The sequence below is a fragment of the Argentina silus genome, assembly GCF_951799395.1.
Source record: "Argentina silus genome assembly, chromosome: 4".
Classification (NCBI taxonomy): domain Eukaryota; kingdom Metazoa; phylum Chordata; class Actinopteri; order Argentiniformes; family Argentinidae; genus Argentina; species Argentina silus.
In genome coordinates, this window is record NC_139658.1 from 25305454 (window position 1) to 25329900 (window position 24447).

The 24447-nt window shown below is 46.7% G+C and overlaps 1 protein-coding gene across 3 annotated transcripts; it reads right to left on the reverse strand.

Annotated features, from left to right (window-relative positions):
- Positions 1-11399: 11399 nt before the first annotated feature.
- On the reverse strand, positions 11400-19124 carry nicn1 (nicolin 1). Of its 3 annotated transcripts, XR_014554191.1 has the most exons (8): positions 18980-19124; positions 17891-18029; positions 16742-16924; positions 14286-14399; positions 13709-13777; positions 13479-13583; positions 12264-12539; positions 11400-12063 (listed from the first exon to the last, which is right to left on the reverse strand). XR_014554191.1 is itself a non-coding variant. In XM_083668890.1 (7 exons), exons 2-7 carry the CDS (start codon positions 18020-18022, stop codon positions 12498-12500), a joined length of 645 nt encoding a protein of 214 aa, XP_083525016.1. In that variant the 5' UTR covers positions 18023-18029; positions 18980-19124; the 3' UTR covers positions 11400-12497. The 3 variants fall into 3 exon arrangements, 2 of the variants coding, with proteins under 2 accessions (XP_083525016.1, XP_083525017.1); XM_083668890.1 differs by having other exon boundaries at positions 11400-12539; XM_083668891.1 differs by lacking the exon at positions 18980-19124 and having other exon boundaries at positions 11400-12539; positions 17891-18045.
- Positions 19125-24447: the final 5323 nt, after the last annotated feature.

Consider the following 24447-nt stretch of genomic DNA (forward strand, 5'->3'; position numbering starts at 1 on the left):
GAGAGGAGAGGGGAGAGAGGAGAGATGACAGAAGAGAGAGGAGAGAGGAGAGAGGGGAGAGGAGAGAGGAGAGGGGAGAGAGGAGAGAGGAGAGATGACAGAAGAGAGAGGAGAGAGGAGAGAGGGGAGAGGAGAGAAGAGAGAGTGGATAGAGGAGGAGAAATAGGAGGGGAGAGCTGTTGTGTTACATTATGCATTAGCCCCTTGTTAAAAGTCATCATAAATCTGCCAGCCTTCCTTATGAGCCCTTCATCAGAGCGGTGGCACCACATATTAGCTATTGTACGATAAGTGTTCACTGGGGCTGCGATTGAGTGAAGTGAGAAATAGTTATTTGATCATTACTGTTAAGTTATGACAGCTAAAAATGCAATATGTGTCCTATCTTCATGTGAAAAAAACCTCCAGTGTTTGGATTTCTCACACGATGATATTACAAGCTCAATCAAACATGTCTCCCTCCACAACCATCTCCTCTCCATCTGCTTCCACGTCGAGGGAAGGATGAAAAAAGACACTTAAAAGAGAGTAAAGGGAGGAGCCAAACCAAATAGTGGGTATGATGAATAGCTGAGCCGGCTGCAGAGCAGAACCAAAATAGCTGATAAGATCAGAATGTGAATGAGTGTGTGACCTGGATACAGATAAGAGGTGCTTCCTTCCTACAGATTCTCACCAACTCAAATGAGAACTTTTTTTAATTGAAATTGATTCCGGTGGGGATCCAATCGAGACTATAAATGTGTGGGAAGCAGGTAGTTCATTATATAAAGTAGATTAAAACAGGTGTGGTGCACAGAATGTGAATTTCTCCCCGCAAAACGACGCCCTGGACCTTTAAAGTGTCAGAAGAGGAAGAGGAATGGCTGTTTATTGTCCTTCTATGATTCATGAAAACTTCACAACAACATCAACACACATTTTGCAGTGATGGGTTAGGGTTAGGGTTAGGGTTAGGGTTAGGGTAATGGTTAGTGATTGTTCCTCTAGTTCTGATGTTTGTGTCCTCGAGGTTTTAAAACAGACCTCTGCTCTTCCCCATGGCTTGGGTGGACAGAGAGGAGGAGAGGAGAGGAGGAGGGGGGGGGGGGGAGGGGAGTAGGAGAGGAAGGCAGGAAAGGAGGAGAAGGGAGGAGGAGTGGGGAGAGGAGAGAAGAGGAGAGAAGGGGAGGAGAGGAGAGGAGAGGAGAGGAGAGGAGAGGAGAGGAGAGGAGAGGAGAGGGGTGGACAGGGCAGCTCAACCTTGTATTGGATTCTACTTTAGCCTCAAACGTTCACAGGAGGTTTCCTCTGACACTCTCTGAGACACCTGATGGTTAATTATGTCTTGTAGGGATTGATGCAACAAATCAATGTAGCTGGGTTTCCATGGAGGGACGACGATGACAGGGAATGACTATGATGGATTATTCAGGCAGGAATGGGTGAGCACACACACACACACACACACACACACACACACACACACACACACACACACACTTGAAGTGGAAGCAGAGACAGTAGGTTAGTGCCCTTCATAAGTATTGAAAAGGGGAAGCTTTTTGTCTATGTTTAGCTCTATCCCCCAACAGTTTGCAGATTGGTTCACCATTTAGAAAGTACAACCTTTTTTAAACATACTGCCCGTATTTCAGGGCTTCAAACATATTGGAAAAAATAATGTAATGCCCAAATAAATTAGTATTTGGTTGGCAATCCTTTGCATGCAATAATTGCCTGAAGTCTACGACCCACCTCACCAGACGCTGGGTATCTTCTCTGGTGAGGCTCTGCCAGGCCTGTACTGCAGCCATCTTCAGTTGTTGTTTGTTTTGAGGTCTTTTAGGCTTTTTGCCTAAAAATCATCAGGAAATGAAATGCATGTCCAATTGGATTTAAATCTGAAGACTAACTTAGCCAGTCAAGAACTTTCAGCTTTTTGGCCTTGATTGTTGCTATGCCAGTATTTTGGGGGCATTCTCTTGCTGTATGATGAAGCACCATTCAGTGAATTTGGTGGCATTTGCTTGTACTCAAGCAGACAACATGTTGCTGTACACTTCAGAATACATTCTGCTGTTGCTGTCAGCAGTAACATCATCAATTAAGACAAGCATGCTGTACATCTTGTGCAGATCCTTTGTTCTCCAAACTTTCCTCGAGCAATCACTCTGGTACATGATCACATTTGTCTTATCTGTCCACAAGATTGTTTTCCAGACCTCTGCAGGCTTTGTAGGTACTTTTTACTGGAGCAAAACTATAACCTGACCATCCTTTTTGAGGACAACTAGTGGTTTGTACCTTGCGGTGAAGCCTCTGTAGTGGCTGGTGAGGATGGTAGTCTCTGACACATTCACGCCTCCCTCCTGGAGAGCGTTCCTGATCTGTTGTTTCAGGTTTTTTCTTAATTATGGTGAGCATTCTTCAGTCGTTCATTGTCCAAGTCCTCCTCAGCCTACCAGCCCATTTGCGATTGCTGAGCTCACCAGTGCTTTCTTTCTTTTTTAGTGATTTTACAAACTGTTGATTTTGGTAAGTGTAAGCTTTTGGCTATATTTCTGATTTTTCAGATATTTCAGCTTAATAATGTTTTTTTTTTTTACTTTCATTGCCATCTCTTTGGTCCTCATGTTGACAGTCACTAATAGCAGACTCCAAAGGCAAACGCAAAGTCTACAATCAATACCAGACATTGACAGCTCTCTTATGCTGCACAAACTCTCTGCAAAATAGTCCCACCTGGTCGGAACAGACAACGCACATAGCAACAAGCAGCCATTCTACAGGCGTGAGGGGGGAGGGTTGTTGGAATGTAACATCCAATGAAATTGCGAGCACATTCTCCCATCGCTCCGTCCAGATCAATCCAAGCCAGATCAGCTGATCTAACATTTCCAGACCGTGAGAACAACGCGATGGCTTCGCGAGACAAAACAAGATGACAATTGCTCTATTTCTGGGTAAAAAGCCCAGCTTCTCTAGATACAGAGATTGATACCCAACCAATCAAGCAGTGTGTTTGTACACCGCCACTTACTCCCAGGTAGCGAAAGAGGAAATGGTCTAATTATCCTTTAATGAACTGGAGACACAACCCATGTGTTTTCTCTAATAATTGATGCTGGCACCGTACTTTTAAGGATTCCACTAATGAGCAAATCCTTCCAAAGCGCTATATGTGTGGTTGTGCTATTCTTCTGTTCAATTATATCGATTTGTCTGCGCTGCGTACGACTTTCCCACAGACGTCACACATGAGAAGGCCCAAGTAACCAGAGTTTTAGAATCCAAAGCGAATAATTTAAATTATTTTTCATCTAAGTTATTTTCTGTTCCTTTATTTAATAACACTCTGCGTATTGGTAAACCAACCAACGGTGAAATATATACTTAAGGGGTAGAAATAGATTGGTAAACAACCTAGGCGTTGCTTTGAGCCCTGTCATGTATATTATTGGGAATAGAAGCTATTAATGTATTGCTTTGCTGTAGGGAGATGAATGTCATGCATACTAATCCAGAAGCAGATCAACCAGAACAAGGATTTAAAGACTCCCTAGTTGAACTTATTATTCTATTATCTGAACGACCTGCTTTTGTCGTCTAATAAACGGTGATAGATGGGTAAGCAGCAGAGAGGAATGCTGTAAACTCCAGTTGGTTTCTACAGCTGCGCTCCTGAAGCCTCTGCAGAACCAATCACTTTGACACTCCTGGCACTGGAATTCAGGAGGGACAGATATGGTTCCTTCCAACAGCGACCAGGACATCCAGGATTTCCCTCGACGGCCATAAACCACTCAAACGGTGAACGGTGAACGGCGGCCCACCTCAACGACTTGTATGAAGCACGGTGTGTTTGGAGTTCGTTTTCTGTAAGCAGACGAGTCAATTAGAAGCCATTTGGACCAGCTCCCTACGGAGAGGATTAAAAACATGAAGTAAATCAACTGAGTGATCATCTTGGCATCCCTGAACACCGCTCTCTAACACAGCATTGGAGAGGCCATGAGGGAGGGAGGAGAGGAATGGTGACGGGAGGAGGAGGTCTGACATGAGCGCCTCGTCTCCTCCTTACCGCTGATAGGTAGGAGGGCTGGATAGGTCTTCACTGTGTTGCTCAGGCACAACGAGCCCCGGCCTCCGATTTCTACCTGGGCCAGCCTCCCCTGCTGCAGTGAACTGACCAGCAGATGATCCAGGCAGCAGCACCTCTGAAAGCCTTCCTTTGTTCTCTCGACACCGAGGAGAGGAAGAGAGTGTCCAATTAGAGCTCCTCCTCCTCTCATGGCAGCCAATAACAAGGCTTCAAATTGGATTCGGGCGTAGAGCCCCATGCAGCAGTGACATGATCACTTAAGTGAGACGTCCAGAACAGCATGGCTGAAGGTATTTGATATGGCGTATATTCTAAGATTACTTCATTACGGCCGGTTCTGAAATTGCTCTAACTTATTTTTTTTCCTTCTTTTCATTCCTGTGGACTAAAGCTTAAAAAAAACAAAAAAAACACTGCAATAAGTTCAATATGGAAATGAACAGGAAGAGGCATAATTGCAGGGTTGTCTAAAGAACGAGAGCGCCATCTATTGGTGGTGTAAGGTATGTCTGCAGTGTGTGTCGTCTGCAGGAGTGTGTATCTGCCGACTCTGTCAGCGTTGGCAACGTGTGATCCGAGCCTCGACATGTTTATGATAATCCATATCAGGGATGAGATGATACTGTATGTAATTACATATTTGGTTGGTAATCTTTCCCTCTAGGGTGCATACAACAGCATTGAGCTAATGACTTGAAATGGTTGAGATTGTTGTTGAAGTATGATCTGTTATTCTGTGTTTTGAAAACGATACATATCTATATTATTCATATTAATTATTATTATGAAACCTTTATTGAGGCAGGGAGGTCCTACTGAGAGCGAGGTCTCCCCTGTATCTGCTTGGAGTCCTTCAGGCTTAACCAGCCACAGTGACATTAGTTGGTGGAATATCGTCAAATGTTGGAAGTTCAATACTGTCCAATACTGTCGGTCTGGCACTGGGGATCTGGTGTGATGAGGTCTGGTGTGAGATCTGGTGTGAGGTGTGGGGTCGATCTGGTGTGAGGTCTGGTGTCAGATCAGGTGTGAGATCTGGTGTGAGGTGTGGTGTTAGATCTGGTGTGAGGTGTGGTGTGAGGTCTGGTGTGAGGTGTGGTGTGAGTTCTGGTGTGTGAGATCTGGTGTGAGGTCTGGTGTCAGATCAGGTGTGAGATCTGGTGTGAGGTGTGGTGTCAGATCTGGTGTGAGGTCTGGTGTGAGGTGTGGTGTGAGTTCTGGTGTGTGAGATCTGGTGTGAGGTGTGGTGTGAGTTCTGGTGTGTGAGATCTGGTGTGAGGTGTGGTGTCAGATCTGGTGTGAGGTGTGGTGTGAGGTCTGGTGTGAGTTCTGGTGTGTGAGATCTGGTGTGAGGTGTGGTGTGAGTTCTGGTGTGTGAGATCTGGTGTGAGGTCTGGTTAAAGGACTGGTTGCGTTCTGCTCTTGCAAATTGATTTGGGGTGCCTATCTCACACGTTCACATTCATCAGACTCAGTATGTGGAGATTCTCTCCTCTGGCCCCGGGCAGTTTTCCTACATGTTCATCTTTTCCTTCACCTTCTGCAAACACACAGTAAGTACCCTGCATCCAACCCGACTAGCATGCAGATGGGTGGATGAGTGGATGGTGTGTGTGTTCCTCCTGCCCACAGGGAGGCCAGGACTGAGTCTCCCTCCCTGGTCTGGTCTCAGAGAAGGGATCTGTGTTGATGGGCTCTGTCGGGTCGACTAAACGGTGCAGAGAATTGCAAACTGGAGGCAATCCAAGCCTGGCATGGCAGAGCAGAACACATCAGCACATTTCTTTCTTTCTTTTTCTCTCTCTCTCTCGTCGTAGTTCTCTTTCTCTCATTCTGTCTCTCTCTCTCTCTCTCCATCTCTCTAGCCTCTCTCCATCTCTCTAGCCTCTCTCTCTCCTCTCCTCCTCCTCCCTCCCTCCCTCCCTCCCTCCTTCCTTCCTCCCTCCCTCCCTCCCTCCCTCCCCTTGGCCTCCAGAGATTCTCAAACTTTGTTGCCAGTCTTTCTCTTCTGTGATCTATGGGGGAATAAGTAAATGATTGTTCTCCAGCCTGCTCCTGTCCCTGTGGCCCTGTGGCCCTGCAGCTGGGGATGAGGGAGAGCACTCAGCAACACAATTGTCTGTCTACTCCAGTCTCATACCTCACTTTGAACCACACAGGCTGCTCCAACTCCCTTAACCCATTCAGTGCCAAAATGTCAACATTCTACATCATAACTTATTGTCCTTCATTTTGCAGTCTGGGGCGGTGGGTGTGGGCTGGGGTGGAGGCTGGGGCGGTGGGTGTGGGCTGGGGTGGAGGCTGGGGTGGTGGGTGTGGGCTGGGGTGGAGGCTGGGGCGGTGGGTGGGGCCCTTACTGTTCTCCCTCTATACCAAATCTCTTGGCTCGGTAATTTCCTCACATGGTTTCTCCTACCACACCTACGCTGATGACACTCAACTCTTTCTCGCTTTCCCCCCTTCTGACTCACAGGTGGCAACACGTGTCTCTGCGTGTCTTGCAGACATTTCTGCTTGGATGTCAGCTCACCACCTGAAGCTCAACCTTTTACATTTTACATTTATGGCATTGAGCAGACACCTTTATCCAAAGCGACATACAACAAATACATTTGTTTAAGTAAGTGAATCATCTATTCAACAGTCATCATAAGACAAAATAATCAATGCTCACACCAGGGGCCATTGGCAGTCGTAATGCCAGTAGACTATTTTTTTTTATTTTTTTATATATATATATATTTTATTAGCAGGAGAGAACTTGTACAGGGGGGTAACAGGGGAGAAGAGGTCTCGGGGTTAGGGTTAGTATAGGGGGGGTAGTGAGGTTGAAGCGGTCTTTAGGAGGGACTGTTAAGATGTAGTTTAAAGAGATGTGTTTTCAATCTACGTCGGAAGACCTTGACAAGACTGAGCTGCTCTTCCTCCCAGGGAAAGCCCGCCCTCTCCAAGACTTCTCCATCACAGTAGAGAACTCTACTGTGACCTCCTCCCATACAGCCAAGAACCTTGGGGTGATCCTTGACAACTAGGGGTGGTGGGTGGAGGCTGGGGCGGTGGGTGGGTGGAGGCTGGGGCGGTGGGTGGGTGGAGGCTGGGTGGGACAACCCATAAGTATAACCCTCATAGCCAGCAGCGTCACTCTTTGACCATGGTGGTTACATAACTCTTCTCTTTTAAGCCGCGTCCCTCAGACATGCGATGACGTTTTGCATATGTGTGAATCAGCTGTCCGTCACCTGCGCCGTTCGACTTAAAGTGTCCTGCCTGAACTAACGTAGGCTTCATTTACCTGCTTCCACAGACGACTGAACAGGGTGGTCGCCTCTAGTGTCCACCAACACCGCAAGTGGACTCACAGGAGATGAAACGCCAAAGCCCTTGTCAATTTCAGCTTGGAGAACAAATAACGTTTATTTTTCCAATGTTCTCCAAGCTGAAATTGACAAGGGCTTTTGCGTTTCAGGGAGAAAGGGAATCATGTACAACAACACCTGCTCAGATGGGGATAAATAATGATCAGTCATGTCATCAATTAGAAAGCAATATATTCGAGCGCTAACAGATGCTGCAGAACAAACAGCTAATATCAGTCTCAAAGCTATTTGCATTTATTTCTCACAAGCAATCAGTGAATATGAGGCATCATCACACAATATCAATCAGTACTGTGAATATCATACAGCAGCTAATCAAAAACAGGCTCAATTAGACAACACCATCTCAACCGTGCGTGTGTGTGTTTGTGTGTGTGTTTGTGTGTATGCGTGTGTGTGTGTGTTTGTGTGTGTGCGTGTGCGTGTGCGTGTGTGTGTGTGCGGCCCCAGAGAATCCATTTGTTATATAAAAATGTGACATTCCTTTTGTGATGCGTTCTTACACTGCAAACAAACATTGATATTTACTCTTTCCTGCATGATTAGTCTACCCTGAGGAGGAGTTAGATTGTTCTGGAAAATATCTGCATATCAATTAATTTCTCTACTAACAATCAGTGGTGTTGGTTAGGCAAAGAGTCAGGAACAACTGCTCAGAATATCAAAGGCAAACTGAGTTGCTGCACCCGTAGAAAGTCAACCTCACCATCCCTGTGATGTTTTTTTAGGACTAGATCAGCTTTGAAATTAGCAAATAGAATTGAAGTTCTACCCGATAGCATTTTCTAGTCCCTTTTCCCCCTTGCCCCAACCCTCCCCTAATTGGAGGACATGAAAAGAAAATCATAATTATAATTATCAGTATAATATTATTATGGATTTATTTTTCATCCTTGTGATCCTTCTTTAGAACATTTTATACGATGAACAAGGTGGGGGATTTCCAGCGTTTATAATGGGGTCAGCTGACCCTACTTAGAGTCCCTGGGCTTCTATCAAGTTCTAACCGTCTCCTTAGTCCCCTTAGTCTCCTTAGTCCCTTTAGTCTCCTTAGTCCCTTTAGTCTCCTTAGTCCCTTTAGTCCCTTTAGTCCCTCCTTAGTCTCCTTAGTCCCCTTAGTCCCTTTAGTCCCTTTAGTCTCCTTAGTCCCTTTAGTCCCCTTAGTCCCTTTAGTCTCCTTAGTCCCTTTAGTCCCTTTAGTCCCTTTAGTCCCTCCTTAGTCTCCTTAGTCCCCTTAGTCCCTTTAGTCTCCTTAGTCCCTTTAGTCTCCTTAGTCCCTTTAGTCTCCTTAGTCCCTTTAGTCCCTTTAGTCCCTTTAGTCTCCTTAGTCCCTTTAGTCCCCTTAGTCCCTTTAGTCTCCTTAGTCCCTTTAGTCTCCTTAGTCCCTTTAGTCCCTTTAGTCCCCTTAGTCCCTTTAGTCTCCTTAGTCCCTTTAGTCCCTTTAGTCTCCTTAGTCCCTTTAGTCTCCTTAGTCCCTTTAGTCCCCTTAGTCTCCTTAGTCCCTTTAGTCCCTTTAGTCTCCTTAGTCCCTTTAGTCCCCTTAGTCCCTTTAGTCTCCTTAGTCCCCTTAGTCCCCTTAGTCCCTTTAGTCTCCTTAGTCCCTCCTTAGTCCCTTTAGTCTCCTTAGTCTCCTTAGTCCCTTTAGTCCCTTTAGTCTCCTTAGTCCCCTTAGTCCCTTTAGTCTCCTTAGTCCCCTTAGTCCCTTTAGTCTCCTTAGTCCCTTTAGTCTCCTTAGTCCCTTTAGTCTCCTTAGTCCCTCCTTAGTCCCTTTAGTCTCCTTAGTCCCTTTAGTCCCTTTAGTCTCCTTAGTCCCCTTAGTCCCTTTAGTCCCTTTAGTCTCCTTAGTCCCTTTAGTCCCTTTAGTCTCCTTAGTCCCTTTAGTCTCCTTAGTCCCTCCTTAGTCCCTTTAGTCTCCTTAGTCCCTTTAGTCCCTTTAGTCTCCTTAGTCCCTTTAGTCTCCTTAGTCCCTTTAGTCTCCTTAGTCCCTTTAGTCTCCTTAGTCCCTCCTTAGTCCCTTTAGTCTCCTTAGTCCCTCCTTAGTCCCTTTAGTCTCCTTAGTCCCTTTAGTCTCCTTAGTCCCTTTAGTCTCCTTAGTCCCTCCTTAGTCCCTTTAGTCTCCTTAGTCCCTTTAGTCTCCTTAGTCCCTCCTTAGTCCCTTTAGTCTCCTTAGTCCCTTTAGTCTCCTTAGTCCCTCCTTAGTCCCCTTAGTCCCTTTAGTTTCTAAAGGCAAGCCTCCCCTGGTGTTCTACCTCCAGCAGCCTCCCCTGGCCTCCAGCAGCCTCCCCTGGTGTTCTACCTCCACCAGCCTCCCCTGGCCTCCACCAGCCTCTCCTGGCCTCCAGCAGCCTCCTCTGGTGTTCTACCTCCACCAGCCTCCCCTGGCCTCCACCAGCCTCCCCTGGTGTTCTACCTCCAGCAGCCTCCCCTGGTCTCCAGCAGCCTCCCCTGGTGTTCTACCTCCAACAGCCTCCCCTGGCCTCCAACAGCCTCCACTGGCCTCCACCAGCCTCCACTGCTTCATTCGGCTCTACTTTATTTGATAATCCCCTGTGGATGATCTGCAGATGCTCAATCTATCAACAGACTAACTATTAGAACGGACTCTTTGGTCTGCAGACAGTATCCGCCAGAACGTATTCATTTGGAGCCTGGGTTGCTGTATAGAAGGACTCTCTGGTCTCCAGTGTTTCCCTCCAGGCTTTCGTCTTTAGGTGAGGGGATCTGAGAGGAATCCGTGGACTTCCAGGAACAGTGCATGCTGGGTGATTCATGAGACAGCAGAGGAAGGCTAGCCTGTGTGCCTCAGGGGAGTCCACCCCTGCTGCTTACTGATGCACAGCCATCCATGGAAAGACATGACCCACCAAATGACTTACCGGGGCTGCGTCTCAATCCTCCTGAGTGGCTTCCTTGTCTCGGTCTCCTTCATCGGCTCTGATCTGATCAGACAGGACGGGTCACAGCGAGATGGCCGTTGCTGCCTGGGGATGTGGTGTCACCTGGCCAGCTCTTTCAGATGGGGTGGATGAAGGAGAGCTGATGGGGGGAGAGGGGAGGAGGCTGTTTAAGAGTATTGAGATGCACCCCGGTTCCCCTCATGAATGCTTGCATGATTGAGGTAAAACTCATGACCCAGAAATTATTTACCCATAAATAATAACTCCCCTGCTGTCTCTTTTTCCTTTTTTTCATCATTTAAAAGAGTGCTGCAGATGGTCTAGAAGGGCTGCTGTGCTCTGCAGTCCACAAGGAGCCCACAACATCAACAACAGAGTGAAAACAAGGATTTTTAGATTTGAAAGATAAGTAATGATACCACGGCGACGCATTGAGACAGAGATGGGAACAGTGACCCTGAAGCTGATCTGGGAGGAAACCTGTGGAGGATTAAAGCACCGTCACCGTCTCAGTCACATCACATCCTCTGATCTCCGACTCTGATTCTAATCTCACAGAACTCACATGATAGGATTCCTCAACATGGAGGAGGGGTGGAACACCTGGGTGAGATCAATATGATTCCTCAACATGGAGGAGAGGTGGAACACCTGGGTGAGATCAATATGATGAGATATCAACAGGCTCAGAACTCTGATCTGCATCTCAAAACAGCAGCAGCAGCAACAACAACAACAACAACAACAGCGTGTTGTTTGAGCCTCCCTGGACTGAACCGTGCTGACTCTTCCCTCTGCCACTCTCCTCTAGATTGGTAATTCTTCTAAAGGTCATGGGTACCTAAAAACACAACACAAAACACACAGGGAAGGAAATGGGTTTCTACTTGATACATTACCTGGGGTTGAGAGAGAGACTCAATCTCTCTACTGCCCGCGGGGGTGAGGCGGGGTGGTGAGGGGGGGGGGGGGGTGAGGGGTGGGGGGGGCAGACTGAGACACAAGAACCTCATTGTTTATTCTTTATATATAGTCTTTATTTCAACAGTTCCGCAAAGCAGCACACATTCCAGACTACATTACTGATGTACTGATGTACTGATGTACGCAAGGCAACATAACATCATCAGAGGGTCTTAAACAGGCTCCTTGTACTGAGACTGAAAGTACAGTTGGATCTAAAAAGATAGGCATCGTTAAATTAGTATAGCATATACAAATATGTGTCTTTCTACAGTGATAATCAGTTTTGCGAGAATGTAAGTCATATATTTTTGGCATTACAGCAAGACACACAGAAAGACATAATCTATTTTCATATGACCATAACAACAATCCCATAATACTACACTGCAACCAGAAACACTTCACAGCTTCCTCCTTGCCTCTGTCAAGGACCACTACTGCCACCTGCTGATCATACAGTTGACTTTATTTCTTACATTCAAGCATTCATTTGGCCACAACATGTTCTGATTTAGGGGGATATAATACATATATAAATATATAATACTTTTTGTTTGTGTACTTTGTCACGTCTTGCACTTGTGATTATGTGTCACTGGTGGGATTCAACACTGTCATTTCCCCTCAATAAAGGATCAATAAAGTACCTACCTACCGACCTACCTACCTGTCTGTCTATCTATCTATCTATCTATCTACCTACCTATCTGTCTATCTATCTACCTACCTACCTATCTGTCTGTCTATCTATCTATCTACTTATATATCTATCTATCTATCTACCTACCGACCTACCTATCTACCTACCGACCTACCTATCTACCTATCTGTCTATCTATCTACTTATATATCTACCTATCTATCTACCTATCTACTTATATCTATCTATCTACCTATCTATCTATCTACTTATATATCTATCTATCTATATCTATTTACCTATCTATCTATCTACCTATCTACCTATCTATCTATCTGTCTATCTATCTTAGCTGAAGGATTGCCAGGGAGTGTTCTGGGGCCTATCCAGAGAGCAGGGTCAGGTTAGTCCAGCACACGGACACACGGGAGAGCAATGCAACAGTCTCCAGCCATGGTTGGGTATTCACTGCTTATGTCACACACTTGGGAAGAGATGCTTAGCTAGTAGATGCAGACAGATGGAGGTCCAGGTCACGGGAAGGACAGCAGGTTGATTTCATAGCAGCCGTCCACCTGCACAGAGAAACAGAGATGTGGAGAACATGATTATTCAAAATGGCTACCAGGGAGGGGAGGCACTCTGACAGACACGACAGCAACTTAGATTTATTGATGTGTTTATTTATGTGTTTATTTGAGTAAGGACAGATGCAATAACATTGATATATTGACATTTCACAAGGCAGATGCATTGCACCGCAAAACACGTTAGCTTGCGCTAATTTACAGCGTCCGTCGCTAAGTAGACAGTAAAATGAAAGAACATTGAGATGGATCCCGTTGACAGGGACATGAGCTGGAGTCAATAAGCACAATAAAAAAAAAACTGACTAACTGCCAAAGAATTCGGAACCCCAGAGCGCCAAGTGTTTTATGTGGTGTTTACCTAGCAACAACACTTTGATTGGCTACAAAATGAAGCAGCATCATTTATACATTTCTGGTGAGTAAAGTCACCCTTGGCGCTCTAGAATGTTGACAGTTTGGGCGACTTTATTCCCCCTGAATGAGTTAATGCAAATCCTTGGATGACTTACTGTGGTTTATTAGCCCTTAGAGAACTGTAATATGCGGACCATCCTTCCATTTTTAATTAAATGCAAATTAACTTACCACTGTGCCCTATGTTTTTCTCCCCTCTGGGGAGTTTTTTCCTTGGCTTGCTGTTTGGGTGTCTACGGTTTGGTGTTAGATCATACTGTTTGTATTCTATTCATAGTTTGTATTGTTTAGTATTCTTTTTGTTGTGAAGCCCTTTGCAACACGTGTCTATGTAAAAAGTGCTCTACAAATAAATGTCATTGACTGACTGACTGACTGACTTACTGACTGACTGTCTGAGTGAGTGAGTGAGTGAGTGAGTGAGTGAGTGAGTGAGTGAGTGAGTGAGTGACTGAGTGAGTGAGTGACTGATTGACTGACTGTCTGACAAGTTGATGCGTCCAGACTTACATCAAAGCGGCCAATGGAAGCGTTGGTCTGGTTGGTCTGCATGATCTCTGTCAATGCCCACATCTGCTGGATGCTGGAGGACACTGTCTGGGGGTCTGGGAGTCCCTGGGAACACCGAACAGAGAGACACACCGTTGGCTTCTGTTTAACCAGCCATATCATGGGGTCAGAAACATGTGTCTGAAGTTGAAAGGTGGCTGATTGAAAGATTCTATTCTTAAGATTCTTACTTCCAAATCAGAGCGTTGGTCAACGTGTGTGAGGTCAGACAACCAATCAGGAATGTCGGTCTCTGAATCCTGGGCGGGAAGAATGGAAATGAATGAATAGGAGTTAGGGGGGTCAAGTCTTGGGGGGTCAAGTTACTTCACACTGAAGGAAAACTTTGCAGATACTTTGAGTGAGGGACAGCTTAGCTTGACAACCAGCCATTTAAAAACAAAAAGGTAACACTTTATTTGGATAGTCCCAAGCAGATGATCTGTAGATATTCAGTAGATGTTAAACAAACTGTCAACAACATTTTAACTTACTATCCTCTAACCCAAAACATAACCCTAACCCTAACCCAAAACATAACCCTAACCCTAAACTTAAGCCTTAACTTAACCAAAAATAGAACCCTAACTCTAACCTCTAACCCAGAACAAGCTGCATGTCAGCAGAGTAACAGCTGATAGTTTGTTGACAGTTTGAGCAACAGTAGATCATCTACAGAAGACCAACCTTCCAGATGAAGTGTGACCAACAAAACAAAACCGAAGGTATTGAGATATGAGACCCCCCCCCCCCCCCTCAGTGACTCACCTCTTTCACATAAGGGTGAATCTTGATGTCCTCGATGCTGAAACTCAACCACGCTGACGAAGGCTGACGCAGGATGAGTCTGACTGACTTCACATCATCAGGCTCAAACAGCATCTAGCAGACACCACAAACAACCAGAGTCTGACTGACTTCACATCATCAGGCTCAAACAGCATCTAGCAGACACCACAAACAACCAGAGTCTGACTGACTTCACATCATCAGGCTCAAACAGCATCTAGCAGACACCACAAACAACCAGAGTCTGACTGACTTCACATCATCAGGCTCAAACAGCATCTAGCAGACACCACAAACAACCAGAGCGGCTCAATTCCATCTGCGTACATCATTCACATGAGCTTAAATGCTTCTTATAAGAGCTGGCTAACTTCCAAAATGAGCTTTGAACAAAAAAGATAAACCTGAGCCATGCTTATGTGCTTAGCCTGAATGAGACTGGATTTATGTGAGTTTCATCTGCAGCTTGCGGCAGAATATGCATGGAGGTGGCATCTCCTTATCCCGCATTGAGTGATGTGATAATGTAATGTACTGTAGACCTGGATGTGCTTCAGCCAATCCCCATAGCTACTGTTGTTATGCCTCCAAGCATCGTGATAGGAGTGGGAGTATCTTTGAATGTTATCTGTTTTGAGTGGGGCAGTCCCACTGTTATGTTTGTCTTCATTGGACAGAGACAGGAGAGAGAGACAGGAGAGAGAGACAGGAGAGAGAGACAGGAGAGGAAGGAGGAGAGAGAGACAGGAGAGGAAGGAGGAGAGAGAGACAGGAGAGAGAGACAGGAGAGAGAGACAGGAGAGGAAGGAGGAGAGAGAGACAGGAGAGAGAGACAGGAGAGGAAGGAGGAGAGAGAGACAGGAGAGAGAGACAGGAGAGAGAGACAGGAGAGAGAGACAGGAGAGGAAGGAGGAGAGAGAGACAGGAGAGAGACAGGAGAGAGAGACAGGAGAGAGACAGGAGAGAGACAGGAGAGAGAGACAGGAGAGGAAGGAGGAGAGAGAGACAGGAGAGAGAGACAGGAGAGGAAGGAGGAGAGAGAGACAGGAGAGAGAGACAGGAGAGAGAGACAGGAGAGGAAGGAGGAGAGAGAGACAGGAGAGAGAGACAGGAGAGGAAGGAGGAGAGAGAGACAGGAGAGAGAGACAGGAGAGAGAGACAGGAGAGGAAGGAGGAGAGAGAGACAGGAGAGGAAGGAGGAGAGAGAGACAGGAGAGAGAGACAGGAGAGAGAGACAGGAGAGGAAGGAGGAGAGAGAGACAGGAGAGGAAGGAGGAGAGAGAGACAGGAGAGAGAGACAGGAGAGAGACAGGAGAGAGAGACAGGAGAGGAAGGAGGAGAGAGAGACAGGAGAGAGAGACAGGAGAGAGAGACAGGAGAGAGAGACAGGAGAGGAAGGAGGAGAGAGAGACAGGAGAGAGAGACAGGAGAGAGAGACAGGAGAGGAAGGAGGAGAGAGAGACAGGAGAGAGAGACAGGAGAGAGAGACAGGAGAGGAAGGAGGAGAGAGAGACAGGAGAGGAAGGAGGAGAGAGAGACAGGAGAGAGAGACAGGAGAGAGAGACAGGAGAGAGAGACAGGAGAGGAAGGAGGAGAGAGAGACAGGAGAGGAAGGAGGAGAGAGAGACAGGAGAGGAAGGAGGAGAGAGAGACAGGAGAGAGAGACAGGAGAGAGAGACAGGAGAGAGAGACAGGAGAGGAAGGAGGAGAGGCGTGTCAGCAGGGACGGATTATTCAAGAATCAACGGATATATCTACAGTACCAGTCAAAAGTTTAACGGCTATATCTACAGTACCAGTCAAAAGTTTAACGGCTATATCTACAGTACCAGTCAAAAGTTTAACGGCTATATCTACAGTACCAGTCAACAGTTTAACGGCTATATCTACAGTACCAGTCAAAAGTTTAACGGCTATATCTACAGTACCAGTCAAAAGTTTAACGGCTATATCTACAGTACCAGTCAACAGTTTAACGGCTATATCTACAGTACCAGTCAAAAGTTTAACGGCTATATCTACAGTACCAGTCAACAGTTTAACGGCTATATCTACAGTACCAGTCAAAAGTTTAACGGCTATATCTACAGTACCAGTCAACAGTTTGGACACACCTTCTCATTCAATGGTTTTTCTATATTTTTACTATTTTTTTTACATTGTAGATTAATATTGAAGACATCAAAACTATGAAGGAACACATATGGAATTATGTAGTGAACAAAAAAGTGTTAAACAAACCAGAATATGGTTTATATTTTAGATTCTTCAGAGTAGCCACCTTTTGCTTTGATGACAGCTTTGCTCACTCTTGGCAGGTCTGTCCAAATTTTTGACTGGTACTGTATATCATCCATTTCAAAGTCCACGAATGTATGTACCAATTACAGATTGCCCCTTTAAGCCAGGCTGCCGTCCCCCTGCATGGTGCTGACCTGCTGTCTGTGTATGGAGAAGTAGTCCTGGGACCCCTGCTCGGTGTGGGGGTGGGCCATCAGGCGGTGGTTACTCAGACAGGTGGTCCACTGGGCCGGACCCTCCTGGTCCTCCGGGCCTCTCCTCAGCAGACGGACCGTCAGGTACGCTGTGTAGAAGTTCTTAAAGGAGATCTCCTGGACCTACCACAAATCAATCAGTCAATCAATCAATTAAATGTATGTATTCTATGTGATTTTTACACAGACACATGTCTCAAAATGCTTTACAACAAGATAAACAACAAATACAATAGAAACAATATTAACTAAATACACATTTTTGAACTAAACTAAATCGATGTGTGTGTACAGTATGGGGGTCATGGTGGAGGTTAGTGTGGAGCCATGTGAGGCTGGTGGAGGTTAGTGAGGCTAGGGGAGGTTAGTGTGGAGGCTGGGGGAGGTTAGTGTGGAGCCATGTGAGGCTGGTGGAGGTTAGTGAGGTTGGGGGAGGTTAGTGTGGAGGCTGGTGGAGGTAGGACACCATGTGAGGCTGGGGGAGGTTAGTGTGGAGCCATGTGAGGCTGGGGGAGGTTAGTGTGAGGCTGGGGGAGGTTAGTGTGGAGCCATGTGAGGCTGGTGGAGGTAGGACACCATGTGAGGCTGGGGAGGTTAGTGTGGAGCCATGTGAGGCTGGGGAGGTTAGTGAGGCTGGGGGAGGTTAGTGTGGAGCCATGTGAGGCTGGGGGAGGTAGGACACCAGGGGAGGCTGGGGGAGGTTAGTGTGGAGCCATGTGAGGCTAAGGGAGGTTAGTGTGGAGGCTGGGGGAGGTTAGTGTGGAGGCTGGGGGAGGTTAGTGTGGAGCCATGTGAGGCTGGGGAAGGTAGGAATCAGAGGACGGGGCTCATTGGAATGCATGGAGCGGAATCCGGAATGGTGTCACGTCTTTGATACCATTACTGATTCTGTTCCATGCCTTCCAACGAGCCCCGTCCTCCGATTCCTCCCTCCGCCAGCCTCACATGGCTTCACACTAACCTCCCCCAGCCTCACATGGCTTCACACTAACCTCCCCTGGTCTAGTCTGAGAGCTGTCCACCATTTTGGGACAGATATAAAAACAGCTTTGCAGGGAACCTTTTAAACATATCAAAAAGACTCCTCACTTTAACCGCCTCTCCGTGTGGGAATGTGACGTCTATAACTTGGACTCCAGCCCGAGACGTGTCTGTTTTAGCGTCTCCAATCTGCAGGGTGACGGGGGGCTTCACCGTACAGGCCAGACCCTCCACGCTCATGCTGCCTCTGTGGAACCAAGACTCAAGATGCATATTACATATTACACTACATCTCATTAATAGACCCAATAACCTTTAGAAGGAAACACTGTAGATGTCTCATATGTGGGTTGCTAAGAGCACATTCTGAAGCCAGCTGATATGGTGCAGTATAGGACAGGGTTTATAGGACAGTATAGGACAGGGTTTATAGGACAGTATAGGACAGGGTTTATAGGACAGTATAGGACAGGGTTTATAGGACAGTATAGGACAGGGTTTATAGGACAGTATAGGACAGGGGCTGTTAGCAAGGAGGGGCAGAAGGCAAAGCATGAATGAAGCACTACAGCAACTTCAACTATCAGCTCAACTCAAATCAAACTTTATTTATAGAGCACCTTTCATACAGCGACGCACCACAACTGAATCTAGGAGAAACTAAAGCGAGGCTACTGTCCCTATGATCTGCTTTAAACCTTCTGAGAGAACACAAGCATTTGGGGGCAACAGGACAGTGAGGCCACAGCTCGTTGAGAAATCCTATTAAGATGAAAGGCCCTATTTGACTCATGTCCGCCTAAAAACCAGACCCAAACTAAACGGCTTCTAACATCAGAAACAGGATGATCAGATGCAAAAGCAGGATGTCATGCCGTTGGATAGATTACACCATGAAGTTGTGTGTGGATATGCTCAGATCATATTTCAATGAATAATCTAATGAAAGCAGAATTGAGAGGATAGCAGTGAGCTCATTCGGACCGTTAGGTGGTCCTGCAGCGTGTTCTGGTGGAGGATCTCCATCTTCAGCACCACGGACAGCGCCGATCACAAACTCAATGTGGCCGAGCGGTTACTGAGTGCTGTGTTGACTCAAATGCCATCATATTTATGCCACAATTGGGGGAAAAAACACGTTTCTGAGACCTGGCTAGTGACAGTACGTGACACGGCAAGAATCGATGCTTTACTTACGTGGATCAACCTTAGCTTAATGCTAGCTAGCTGGCTAACCGCAGTTGTCCAGCTGTCGTCTTCCTTACTGTTAGCGTGTCAAACAAAGCAGCAATGGCATGAGACGAAGGGCTTTGTTCATTGCTGTTCACTCGGTTACAGATAGAGATATCTCCTCTTTATACGTTACTAGAGTAGTTTTAGTTAAGACGTTGAGGTTTCTACACGCTGAAAATGTAGCCACTCTGCGTCTGCTACTTCCTGGTTGTAACCAAGGCGACTCAGGGGTTTTAAAGGGCCAGCAGAACAGCGACGTCGTGTCCTGAGGATTTTTGCTCCAGCCCATCACTGACACATCCATCTCGTTCACTAACAAATTCATCATGAATTGATTTGTTGATTAGCTGAATCAGGTGGCCTATGCATGTGCTGGCCTGGAATAACAGCACTCCGTTCTTCCACCTCAGCTGGCCGCTTGGCGCCGCCATCTCTACGAGGGCATGGCGGTCGCTCTGCTCAGCCACGGCTCTTGTCTGTCCTGGCGCCCCGGTGGTGGAGTGAGCTTCACACCACTGTCAGGACGGCGGAGTCACTACCTGTATTCCTCTGTAGACTGAAGACCCGTCTCTTTAGGCTCCACCTGGGCTCCTCCTCCTCAGACCTCTCCACCCCCTGACACCCTACACCCTCTATCATCCCCCTCTCCTCTCCTCTCCTCCTCCTCAGACCTCTCCACCCCCTGACACCCTACACCCTCTATCATCCCCCTCTCCTCTCCTCCTCCTCAGACCTCTCCACCCCCTGACACCCTACATTACCAACACAAAAAGGTTTCTTTCTTTCTCTAGCACTGTGTCTGCCAATGGCACTTGTTCTTATCTGAGGTTTTAATTACAATGACTGATGTACAGTTGATTCACTTACTGAGACAAATGAACTTATTTGAAGTCGCTCTGGATAAAAGCGTCTGCTAAATGACTTAAATGTTAAATTGTTAAAAAAAATGTTAAAAAAGACCCAGCTCTAGGGCCAGAGTTGATGACAACTTAATGTCAGGGAATTGTAGTGAAACATATTGATCAGGTTGAATCCAGTTTGGATAACAGGCCAGACTGAATAAACACTTAGACGTATTGGTCACACCAGTCATGACAGGCTGAGGCCAGCAGGGGGCAGCATTGCTCCATGGCCAGGAGGGGGTCTGAAGTGGGGAGTGAGGGAGGAGGTGTAGCCTTCATAAACACAGCCAAGGTGTTGTTGCTGCTGCCTATGAATGGGCACACTGCATGAATCACACCGGCCAGAGGTTTCATCATTCATAAGTATCCATCGATCCATCGATTATGAAGGGCAGCCATTACTAGATTCAGTCATGTAAAACTTTATTGAACATACTGTAGGCTATTCTGAAAGCAAATTAGGGGAGGCTGGTGGAGGTAGACATCGGAGGACAGGGAAGGCTGGTGGAGGTAGACATCGGAGGACAGGTTAGGCTGGTGGAGGTAGACATCGGAGGACAGGGGAGGCTGGTGGAGGTAGACATTGAAGGAAGGTGGAGGCTGGCAGAGGTAGACATCGGAGGAAAGGGGAGGCTGGTGGAGGTAGACATCGGAGGAAAGGGGAGGCTGGAGGAGGTAGACATCGGAGGACAGAGGAGGCTGGTGGAGGTAGCTTTCAAATCCAGGCTAAAACCTGTCTTTCTCATAAGAGCAATACCCCTTACATTACATACTTAAACTGAAAATCCCTAGATTTGATTCTATGCAATCTGTGTTTCAAAACGTTGTATTGTATTTTGTATTTTAGATTCAACTTTGTACGTGTCTTCTTGTACTTGTATAGTACCTGTACCAGTGCGTTGTGAAACTTCACCTTCAACTCTTCACATAAGAGAATGTTTTGTCGTCTCTCTCTCTCTCTCTCCCTCTCTCTCTCTCTCTCTCTCTCTCTCTCTCTCTCTGTCTCTCTCTCTCCCTCTCCCCCTCCCTCTCTCCCTCTCTCTCTCTCTCTCTCTCTCTCTCTCTCTCTCTCTCTCTCTATCTCTCTCCCCCTCTCTCCCTCCCTCCCTCTCTCTCTCTCCTTTCTATCTCTCTCTCTCTCTCCCTCTTTCTCTCTCTCCTTTCTCTCTCTCTCCTTTCTCTTTCTCATAAGCTACAATAGCACACACACACACACACACACACACACACACACACACACACACACACACACACATATTCATACCGTGGGCCTTCAGCAACAACAACCCACTCCCAGATGGCACAGCTCAGCCAGTCAGCCCAGCGAGCCCAGTGAGCCCAGCAAACCCAGTCCAGCCCAGCAAACCCAGTCCAGCCCAGTCCAGCCGGTCCAGCCGGTCCAGCCGGCCCTGCCAACCCAGAAAGCCATGTCTTCAGGCCCTGTGGTTTTATCTGGGAGCGCCACACTCCTGCCTGGGTCCTGACAGCCTCTCCTCTCATCAGAGGATCCAGATCACAGTCCGCTCCTACAGCACCAGAACAAAGCGGGTGGATAATACACACCCCTGGGAGACGCTGCTGCGGTTCTGCCTGCCAGGCCCGGAGAGGCCCGGAGAGGCCGGCCAGGAGAAACACCTCGGAGGAAAAGACGGAATACAAAAGGACGTTGAAGTTGAATTTGTACCTTTAGAGAGATAGAGAGAGAGAGAAAGAGAGAAAGAGAGAAAGAGAGAGAGGGAGAGAGAGAGAGAGAGAAAGAGAGAAGAGAGAGAGGGAGAGAGAGAGAGAGAGAGAGAGAGAGAGAGAGAGTTTCTAGATGAGCTTATTCTTGTTTGGTATTCAAAGAACATAGCCTCTATTCTCTGCCACTGGTGACCTTTTTTAATGTTTTCATGAATGGAGATTTAAGGTTATTTGTTGAGACAAATATGTAAATGAGTTAATTTCCATGTATTGCCTTAAAGCATAGCAATTATTTAAGCAAGCAATTGTTGAACACTAGAATATAAAAAGTACATGAAACCTGGAAGTGAAGACATTTGCATTAATTCCACAAGATTAATGCATCCATGTACATACAGTTAGTCATGTTTGGGTGGTATACAGTACATATCCTAGATAGAGGACAGGGGAGGCTAGTAGAGGTAGAAATCGGAGGACGGCTCATTGTTGTGTTTGATACCATTCCTCATTCCGTTCCATGCATTACAATGAGCCCGTCCTCTGATTTCTACCTCTACCAGCCTCCCCTGGTAGAGGAATACTCCAGGGCAAACATAATCACTGTATTCAACAGATAGGAGACTTTTTTTTTTAAATGTGACTTCATTATAAACCGCTGGATATTCGGTAGCTAGGTGCATTATAAGTTCACGCAAAACCTCCCAAAAAAACAGGGCAGGAGAGATGTATTTCTGTCCTACTGCACTCGTTTTAAACCAATCCATGGCTGAACAGGAGGAACACGTCATGAATAATTTATCGTTTTTTAGTGTGGCAAGGAAATTCAGCGTATTTATCTAGGTCATTTGTGATTGCACATTTTCTAAAGTGTTACTGGATACTTATTTTAGAGGTACCGCATACAAATACCTTGCCGGTACATTCCTACGTTCGTGTTGACCAAGCCATGGCAGCTCTGGTCAAAGCAGAAGTGTTGGTTTGGTGTTTGTGTATTCTGCCTTTCTGCTTCTCTCCCAAGGACGCTCTACCCCACCCTCCTGACCTTCTGTCTCCCTGAATTCCTTCTCCAGAAAACAGTTGTCAACATGGCTTGAAAAATTCAATTCAGCCTCGTAAACATGAGCGCTTGTGGTGTTGTACATTTTCAGGAACAAGTGTTTGCAGACTACAGAGACAGGCCTAGTCAAGTGGAGGCTGGTGGAGGTAGACATCAGAGGATGGGCTCATTGTGATGCACGGAACTGAGGGAGGAACGGTGTAAATCAAATTACAATGAGCCCGTTTCTACCTCCACCAGCCTCCCCTGATAGAGGAGTCATGTTACTCATCCATGACTATTCCATACTACATACAAAACTCAGGTAATCTACATTGCAAATAAAGAAGTCAAATCCCTACAGGCCACCGTATATTCTTTATCTGTTAGCTTGCTATAGAGGCCATTCATAAAGAGCCTGACATGGAGACCCATTACCCTGTGGGTGGATTATTCGAAACCTCGTTAAAGCAACAAACAGCACACCGCCTTCGGCCCTCAGCCTACCTGACTCAGTAATAACCACTTTCTGGCAGTATGAAATAACCAATGTGAAAAAGCCTTCAGACGGTACAGAATAAACATCATGGGTACTTCTTCTGTTGTGAAATACTGAACGCGCGCCTGGTAATTCCTTCTCTGTGAATCTCTCAGGCCACACAAACGCACACACACACGCACACACACACACACACGCACACACATGCACACACACGCACACACACGCACACACACGCACACGCACACACACACACACACACGAGGGGAGGCAGATCGGCAGGCTGGGTTGAGGAGGGGTGAGGAGAGGTGGGTTAGAAGACACGTTTCCTTTGGTGTGTGTTGGGGTCTTGTGCGCCAACAGAAACAGATGTTCTCCTGATCTCCTCTCAGAGGCCGCCTCTTCATCGCCACCGCCGTCCCCCCCCGTCCCCCCCGTCCCCCCCGCTCCGCCAGCTTCTGGCCCATGTATAAACCACTAGACTAGCAGGCTACATCGCCTGCACTGTACACTGGACCGCGCACTGTGTGTGTGTGTGTGTGTGTGTGTGTGTGTGTGTGTGTGTGTTTGTGTGTTTGTGTGTGTGTGTGTGTGTGTGTGTGTATGTGTGTGTGTGTGTGTGTGTGTTTGACACAGTTTCAGCCATTTTTGTCTCAGATAAAAACAAACAGCAGAGTGAGCAGTAACTGTTAACCTTGTACCTGGTGACATGTAGCAACCCACAGGGGAGGCTGGGGGAGGTAGAAATCGGAGGATGGGCTTGTTGTAATGGAACAGAGGGAGGAATGGTATCTACACGTGTCTCACACACACACACACAAACACACACACACACACACACACACATACACACACACACACACACACACACACACATACACACACACACACACACACACACAAACACACACACATTCACACACACACACACACATTCACACATTCACATACACACACTGTACACACACACACTCACACACACACACACACAAACACACAGTACACACACACACACACACACACACACACACACAAACACACAGTACACACACACACACACACACACACACACAGAAACACACACACACACACACACACACACAGAAACACATGACTCTGCTGAGAGAGTTCAGATGTAAAGGTGTTGTAATTGGAGCTCTGGTCCTCGTTCTAAACACAGAGGTGCTTGTGTCTGCTTTCTGCCAACACACACACACACACACACACACACACACACACACACAGTACAAACACACACACAAACACACACACACACACACACAGTACAAACACACACACACACACACACACA